We start from the raw sequence: 9,119 nt of genomic DNA, 5'->3' as shown, positions 1-9,119 counted from the left end.
TCAGTGAACCAGTTAAGCAGAAGGATTTTTAGAAAGAGTCACAGTGATAGCAATTCTAGGTGGAAACTTGAGCAGGCAACATGAAGAGGCAGTTTATAAAATGAAGAAGGACTGTGGTTCCGCCAACACCCTTCCTTTTCTCGGACGAAACACCAGGAGGCTTGTTCACCGTGAGGGAGACAGTACTCACAAAAGCTGTGGCACCCACATTTACTTGTTCTGATGGGATGAAAAGCCAAACTAAGAAGGAATGAGATGGAAGTACAATTTTCACAACTACCTGGATTATTATTTATGAAGGGGATGGCCTTAAAAAGGGTAAGGGGAAGAAGAAGTGCCCTGAGAATTCAATGCTTTATGCATGGCACAGTTTAAATATTTATATTGTCTCAGCTTAAAATAGCAAAAGGAATGTTCCTCCTCCCACCAAAATCTTATTGAAGAGTGGTCTTCCCACAGCCAAGTGGGTCTTTGTGTCTATTCATTTCCAGAGACAGAAAACCACTGTTTTTCTGTGATCCAGTCCCCAGTGTTTAAAAGCTAGCCTGACCCCACCCCGTAGTGCTTGGCAGGGAAAGAGTCACTTGTTTGGCTGAGAATACGGCATCTTCCGTCTCTCCTGATGCCGGTCAATTTCCTACTTTCTTCCAAGAAAGTACACCAAAATGGAGGCACTGCCTTTCAATTACTTTTTGCATTAAAGACTTTAACTTGTTTATTCCAACTGCTTTGATTTCTTACAGTTTTGTGAAAAAGGCAGCTTCTTAAAATGGAGTTGCCTCCTGATCTGGCGCACGCCTTGTGACTTAGGAGGGCATTTGTTTCCCACTGCCTGTCAACATCTCAGCCCTCCATGCTCCCAGCACAGGCAAAAATGGGTTAACAATCATTAAACCACCCACTTCTTATGGAAGGAACTGAGGTGAGTACTAAATATTCTTTTATTTTGGGCCCCCCCATTTTCTTTTCTTTTTTTTTTTTTTTTAGCAGCAAAACAATTCTGTTTCTCTAATTTCTTCATGGCACAGACTCTGCTGTGTTCCAGTAGGGTTGCGGGAGAAGGCACTCTGCAGAGTTACTAGCTGTGTTCCCTAGCCAAAGGCAACAGTGAGATTCAGAAGCAGATCATTGTTACTGAGATCACAGGCCTTATCAATGGCCTTAGGCAGATCTCATAAGGAAAAAAAAATCCAATGTTACAGAGAAGGACTCTAAAAAAGCGGTAACTTTTTTTTTAAAGCCGACATTACTTGAGATTGCTGTTTCCAAGGCAAAAAACCAATAGTGTGTTTTTTCCATGCATGGAAGGAAATATGATTTTAATTTGTATGACTGGCAACCAAACAATGGGCAACCTCCCAGTTCTTCAGTCCCTAAAGGACAGAAAAAGGAATGACTTGCAACATCTTCCAACTCTGAAGTCAGTTTCTCCTCCTGAGTCTTCTAAAGCTACCATTAATATTCTCTTGCAAGTTTTAGGTTACCAAGGTATCACCTGGTATTACAACATGCAACAGTGTTTAAATGTGGTTTTCACAGATTCTTGTTAATAAAGCACTCTTTGGTGGAAGACAAGCAGCTTGGGTACTTATCAGAGTTAATATTGCAACAGTATTACAAACAGTCAAGTGAAGATGATAAAACCAAATAGTATCAAATTACAGAAAGTACCATTTCAGTAATGCCTTTTGTATCTTTACCAATTTTGACACAGGGTTGCAAGCTGAACAGAAAATAAATACATAAAAAACCTCCATCAGATCCTCAATTCTTCTGAAGGCCAGCAGCTACAATGCTTGCCATCACAAGGACACACATGCACCACAGACCAGCCAGCTCCCTGGGTACCGGAGGGCTTGGGTATTTACACCTGAGACTAAATTTACAACAGCATTTTTGTCGTTCAGCTTGAGAGCTGGGCCTTTCTTTGAGTCATTCTTTTTGGGAGCAAGCCCCCCAAAATCCAGCCATAAACTGGCCCCAAAACTGGCCATAAACAAAATATCTGCAGCACTGTAACATGTTCATAATGGCCCTAATGCCCACGCTGGAAGGGTGTGGGTTTACTCGAATGAGGGCAAGGAACACCTGGCCCACCCAGCCCAGAGTGGAAAACTGCTTAAAGGCATTCTTAAGCCACAAACAATAGCATGAGCGATCTGTGCCTTAAGGACGTGCTCCTGCCGCAGTTAACTAGCCCAACCTATGCCTTTAATTCGGCCCATCCCTTCGTTTCCCATAAGGGATACTTTTAGTTAATTTAATATCTATAGAAACAATGCTAATGACTGGTTTGCTGTTCATCAATATGTGGGTAAATCTCTGTTCGGGGCTCTCAGCTCTGAAGGCTGTGAGACCCCTGATTTCCCACTTTACACCTCTGTATTTCTGTGTGTGTGTCTTTAATTCCTCTAGCGCCACTGGGTTAGGGTCTCCCTGACTGAGCTGGTCTCGGTATATTTGCTTGCACCCAAACTCAAAAGTTCATTACTGAAACCCCAGTGGACATTTTCTCCATTGATTAGCTTCTTAGGTGGAAAGCAACTAAGTCTTTTGCAATTTTGTTTTGTTTTCAAATTGTGCTAATTTCTGTTGCAGTTTTCAGTTCCTAGAGTCTTCCTTCAGTTCTGGTCACAGGTTTTTACTTAATGCAAAACCGTTTTAGTCCTTGAAATGGAGAGAAGCAGCTATGTGTCAGGGGGTCCTGATGGCTACTATGTTCTGAAATCTTCGAGTCAGAATAGCAGGATGGGAAGAATGTAGTCACAAACAATCCACCAGATGACAACACTGCACAGTGTAGAGGTCAGCACAGCCAGGGGAGATGGGAGAAGAATATCGCTTGTTTTGGATTGTCTTCGCCTTTTCAGGGCCCGACGTCTATCACCTTGTGTCACTCCATTGATTTCGTCGTCATCACTGTAAGGGTTGGGTTCTTGCTGGTCTTGATTCTCGACCCCATTTATGGAAATGTCATCAACACCAGAGAGAAGTTTGGAGAAGGCTGCTCTGTATTGTCCATTCTCCTGCCCCTTTAACTTCTGACGAAAATAGTCCCCTTCCAGCCAGAGGCTTGTTTGCTTCATCACCAAAAACTGCTGCTGAGGCCCAATCACCAAGCCAGGTCTGCAGATCCTTACCCACCCAATGGTCTCGGCTGCTGTCATCCTGTAATGCTTCATGATGTAGCAGGCTATCAGAGTGCCCGTGCGACCAAGGCCAGCTTTACAATGTACTGCAATGGCACCCTCAGCATTTTCACAGATATCCAGAAATCTTTTGACAATGGCATCAGTAGGGGTGCTGCCATCCGCAAAGAAAAGATCATGGTGATCGAAGCCAGCATCCGTAAAGCGTTTGGCATCATACATCCTTTTATTCAGACGAATAATGGTAGTAACATTGTGATTCTTAAAATATTGAATATAAGTCTCCGGAGAATGTTGGTGGTAACCACTTTCAAGTCTGGCTCTTGAATGAGGTCCACAGAAGGCAATAAATCGGTCTGGTATTATCCAATTTAAATCTCCGTTTTCTGCTTTTTCATAGTGTTCATATTCATCAAGGTTAAATGAGTTGAAATTAAGGAACCCATACTGCATTGCCTTCTTTACTGCGTGAAAACAGTCAAGAAGTGTAATGTAGAAATTGCAGCTTCCATAGGCAGCATCTCTGAAAGGAATATAGGGTGTATCTCCAAAGATTAATATTCTATATGCTGCTTCTGGGGTTCTCCCCAAATATATAACCATGTAGCATCCAACAAGGAAGGCAGCATTTGCTTGCTTTCTCTGATCAGAGCCAGTAAAATGAACAATTTTCTTCCTTAACATTGTAATGGACTTTAATTTCTTATTTATCTTGCAACAATATCTGTAAACCATTGCCAGATTGAGTGGTCCGAAGTCTTCGGAGAAGTTCTCATATTCGAGTTCATTATCTATGCTGAAATAATGTACGTTTGATGCACTCTTCGGTCTGCTGTAGAGAATGGCAAAACGAAGGCGATCGGTGATGTCCAGGTACACGTCGTCCTGCGGGTCCCGGCGGCGCGGGTCCTGCTGCGTGGAGCTGCGCATCTTCTTCACACCTGGCGAGGTCAAAGAGCAGCGCGGCGAGCACCAGGGCGCGGCGGCCCAACTCCACCGCCCCTTGCTTTTCTGCTTCATGGAGGCGGCCGAGGTCGGTCAGGGAGCAACGACCACGGCCCCGCGCGCGCCGGTCAGGGAGCAACGACCATGGCCCCGAGCGCGGCCGCCGAGGCTTGCGCCAGTGCCCCGCGGGCTCTCAGGACGGCGGGCACAGAGCGGCGTTGCAGGGACTGTGGGAGCTGGCGGAGCCCGGAGGGAGGCGGTGGTGCAGGAGCCGGAGGAGGGGCCCGGCCCACAGCGCCTGCCCCGCTCCCTCCTGCAACCGCCCTCCCTTTGCTTTTTTAAACCGTGAGCTGAAGGGCTATATCATACTGACATCAACAAAGTGTTGGATGAATAAGTCATCATGCTCTTGTCATAGCAACCACCTGGTTCTTAACCTTCTCTCCAGTCTCTGGAAATTCAGCCAAATAAGTGTTACTTCGAGTGTGACTTTATTACCAAATGACAGTATTTTTGAAGCACTCATTTAGGATCCATTAAAAGTTGGAGGTTGTGACCGTTTGATATTGAAAGTCATGCCTGCTTGGAGACAAGTTAATGTTGACATATTGCTCTTTCACCAACTCTCCCAATACCCCAAACTTGTAAACATGGCAGCACAAGAGAATTAAATAGATAGTTTAAAAGATGGCATTTCTTTTTTGTGTTCTATGTGGGCTTTCCAAAGAAAAGTCTTGGAGAAGCTAAACAATGTGTGTGGAAGGTCACACAGGGATATCACAAGTGATAAATTTTATACCCAGTGTCATCCCAAAGCCAATGTGCAGCTTTGCACTCCTCGGCAACAGAACAGGCCTCTCTCCTTCACCAAAGAGAGCTTCATGAAGCTTCATCCCTAAGTTCTGGGTTGGGGGGTAAAATAAAGAAGAGGACTGATGGGTTGTTCTTGAGCTTACTACTCACATTCATACATCTTCTTGCCCTTTCTGTTTGGTGGGATTTCCCCTAATCATTTATATCCTTCTGGTGTCCACAAGGAGTGAGACCTAAATTCCCAATTAGATAGGCTTTATGAAATTTTAAAAGTAAATGTATATATTGGAATTAGTTTAGGAGAAAGGAGAGAAGAGTAAAAGAAGATGGGTAAAGATTCATATTTGTCCTTAAAGATTCAAGCTTCTGGATGCCACAAATATTTTGATTAATGGGGACCTCAAGAATAATTTTGTTCACCACTGTCCCAATGCTTGCCCCCCATCCACAATACTTCTGTCCAGTGAATGCATTGTATTTTCTTTTTTCCAGTTTCTGTTGGAATACCCATATCTGATAGGAAACACACATCTGAAGGCATGCAGTGAGGATGTTGATTTCCCTTGCCTTTTCTTATCATTTATTAATAGATTCAGAAACAATTTACTGAATGTTTGCTCTTTGCTAGAGACCTGGTTCTTGCTAAGAAATGCAACCTTTCATATGAGACAGTCTTGCTCTTGGAATTTGCTTGTATAGTCACCACACTATCCATGAACACTTAGACCCCTGTTTATAATAATTTTAAAAATCCTAAAGACAACTGATTAGAAAAGTCACTTCATCCAGGTTGGGCCACTCAGATCCCTTCTTCTATGAGGTAAACTTGAGTCCCAGAGCCCCTCCTTATTCTCTTAGGGGTCCCCGAGTGAAATGCTCATGTAAAATTTAATGTGGGTAGCCATATCTGAAATAAGTGAAAGGTAGGCTGAGAAGGCCATGCTTCTAAGAAAAAATAATAAAGCAGACTCCTAGAGAGAAACAACAATGATTGACCACGTGGCACCAGAGACCATGGAGACTGTTATCTATCCTTTCAGCCTGAGGTGGTTTCCCTCTAGTTATTGGCATCTGCTTCTCAAGAGATCTTCTCCTTAAGTTCCGGAGATACTATCTTATTCTTCCTTCCCCAGTCCTCCTGCAATTGTCTGGCTAGTCTGAGAGTGTTTGTATCTACAACTCAATGATTTCTGCCTAGGTCTTTGTTATTCAGGTAACCACAGGAACAGACTCTTTTGACACACCTGAAAAGATATGTCCATGGCCGCTTCTCTGTGGGAGGAAAGTAAAGGGCTCTACTTTTCTCAGAGAGGTTATTTATTTTTCATTGTTGAATCCCTTTTGCTCCTTCTACCTTTACTGTTGAACTCCAATGTGTGTGGAGGGTGTTGGGCATGGAGAAAGTTTTATTTTCTCACCCAAATTAGCTACCATTTTGATCACCATTTCTGCATAAGGTGGGATATACAGACAACTAGAGGAAGGTTTAAAGAGCAGTCTACTAATTGTCTCCAAGATCGTCTAAACTTTACAGAGTCAAGGCTGTGTGGAAAAGTAAGCTATTCTGTAAGGTTGGATCAAACAAAAGGGGAGGTTCTCACTGGTCATGCTTATTGAAAACAAAACCCAACAAATGAGGATAACTAAATTACAATGACCAAATAGGGTGGTCATGATGCCACAGTTACTCCCCTGAAATTCCTGTACCTTTTTACTTATAAGAATTCCAGGAGCTGGGTTCATCACAAACTGATAATGACTATTCCAAGAAGTGCTGTAGCCTTTAGCCAATCATCTGTTAGCTCCTTTCTGTTGACCAGTGGTATTTCTGGATGAACAGGCTGAGACCACCTTGGTATACCTCTTCGTTTTGTCCTTAAAAATCTGCTTGTAACCTCCCCAACTGAAAGCACTTCTGTGGTGTAGTTTGGATATGTGTTTCCCGGGTTACACTCCTCAAATTTGGCCAAAACAAATTCTTTACTTATGCTAATTTTGCCTTAGACTTTTATTTCAGATCAACATTATGGATGCCTTAGATGGATGTGTTTTAGGTGACCCAGTTGTTCAATGGGTCACCTCCATTCTTTATCTCTTTCTAAAACCTCTTATTCTTCCCTTAGTCTTATTCTTTTAAGTCTTTCCCCCATCCTAAATTCTAGTCCTCATTTTTTGTCTATTTTAATTACTCTTCCCTAAATACATATCCAATCCCGAATCTCCTCTGAATTTTATGGTGAGATTATTATCCCCAGCTCCTCACAGCTGCTTGTTTATGCTCCTGGGGAAAGAGAAACTATGGCATCAGTCATGGAGTCACCTCTGCAGCCTGACTTTCTCCCTTCCCTTTTGTTTGGGCTCCAGCTATAAGCTCGTTGCCAGAAGCTATACTTGCTTTGGCGCTTATACTCATTCTGTTCCCTCTATGTAAAGTAAATATTCTCCTAAGTTTCCTAATTTTGTAGCTTACAATCCTCTGTCCAAACTTGGTGGTTCCCAGAGTACTTGCATCTTATTTGATTGTTTGGTCACTGCACCTGAGAATTTGCTGTGTGTAATTCTGCATAAAGAAATACTGTATGGTAATATATTCAACATACCATCTCACTTGCTTACCTGATACATCTGCTTGTATGGCTGTGAAGTTTAAATAACTTAAAATACAAAAAAAAAAAGGGATATTGGATTTGGGAAATACAAGAGTTGTAAAATGACTTATTAAATAATACAACAGTAAATGATTTTATGGCTTCTAGTTATTTTTCAAGCTGGAAATTATTTGGCATATAAGAAAATGCAGGAATTCAAGCAAGATATTTGTCATAAAATAAAATGATTGAGGTGGGGATTTCATGTGGTTCTTTTATTTGCTCCTCTTGCGTCAGAACAATTCAGGAGGTTTGTGCTTATGAGCCGTTTATAACACTTAATTCGTCTTTAAATTAAGGCATATTTTCATTCCAGGATTGTTTTTCCCCTCCATATAAAAATAAAAGACAAGCTTTGTAAGGCCTATGAACAGTTTAACTAAGTTGCTTGCCCTTCATGCCAGTGACAAGTAATGAGTAAGAACTAGTAGGTGTCATTGAGAAAACAGACATTGTCACGCCAGTGCCAATCAAAATTATCTGGTAGTGAAAACTGGACTTTAAATTTTAAAAATAATGTGAGAAAAATTATGAAGAATTGAGTAGGGTCACAGCACTCGACAAATCTTCCAATTTCTCTGCCACTGGCTTAGTGTCACCTGTACATTTTCTAGTCTAAAAGAATGTAATAGCCCAACAGAGTCAGCAGTGATATGCACCTCTCCCAAATACATTTCTGTTTACATTCCTGAGGTCCAATTATGATAACAATGACATAATATGAATTCTAAACACATTTGTATTGTTGATATAGTAAGAAATTTTTCAACTAATTAGAAAACTCTACCTTTTAAAACTGCACAGTTAATAAATATAACACATACGCATGTGCTGCTGTTTCTGCTTTTGTTTTTTTGTTTTAGCCAATAGCTAAGCCTATGACTACTACTTCAGGAATGTTTGTCAATTTAATATGAGCTGAGGACCACCGCACTTCTAGCCTTCAAGCTTGTATTCTATCAGGAAGAAGGGATAGAGAAGAATTGGTAGAAAACATTGTATATCTTTGCCGGGCACATGTTTGTAGTCCCAGCTATCTGAGAGACTGAGGTAGAAGAATCACTTCAGCTTAGGAATTCAAGACCATCCTGGGCAACATAGTGAGACCTTGTCTTTAAAAATAAATAAATACAAGTAAGTTTTAAAATAAAATAAAACAAAATATGTGTTTTTTAAAAAATTGTATGAACTCGACATATGGGTAATTTTCTTCATTTGTTTCAATATTAATGAAATTAAGGAAATACAAATATTCATTTTAATACAGATTTATTACTTAGAAGTGTTTGAACATCTTTACACTATTTACTCCTTTATCACAAACCCTTCATTGCTTTTTATTCTTGGCACCATTCTTAGGACAATGGAGACCACAGCTCCAGCTTCTCCCTGGAAATCCCCATTTGTGCTTGAGCAGCCAAGTGGTTCACACTTCTTGCCACATTCAGAAGAAACTTCATTCATTATGCCAAAAATAACTGAGAAATAATGAGAATGTTTCCTATAAAGTCTAAAAATCATACTAAAGAGGGGATCCATTTATACTGCTGTTAGGAATTGAATT

General features: G+C 41.2%; 1 protein-coding gene across 1 annotated transcript; it reads right to left on the bottom strand.

The window, feature by feature from the left end:
- Window positions 1–1,300: 1,300 nt before the first annotated feature.
- On the bottom strand, window positions 1,301–4,225 carry LOC101139443 (dual specificity protein phosphatase CDC14C). Its single transcript, XM_004045431.5, has one exon. It carries the CDS (start codon window positions 4,167–4,169, stop codon window positions 2,736–2,738), a length of 1,434 nt encoding a protein of 477 aa, XP_004045479.4. The 5' UTR covers window positions 4,170–4,225; the 3' UTR covers window positions 1,301–2,735.
- Window positions 4,226–9,119: the final 4,894 nt, after the last annotated feature.

Source organism: Gorilla gorilla, chromosome 6 (genome assembly GCF_029281585.2).
Source record: "Gorilla gorilla gorilla isolate KB3781 chromosome 6, NHGRI_mGorGor1-v2.1_pri, whole genome shotgun sequence".
In the NCBI taxonomy this organism is placed as follows: domain Eukaryota; kingdom Metazoa; phylum Chordata; class Mammalia; order Primates; family Hominidae; genus Gorilla; species Gorilla gorilla.
The sequence above is the reverse complement of the archived record's forward strand: the minus strand, read 5'-3'. Positions and strand labels throughout refer to the sequence as shown.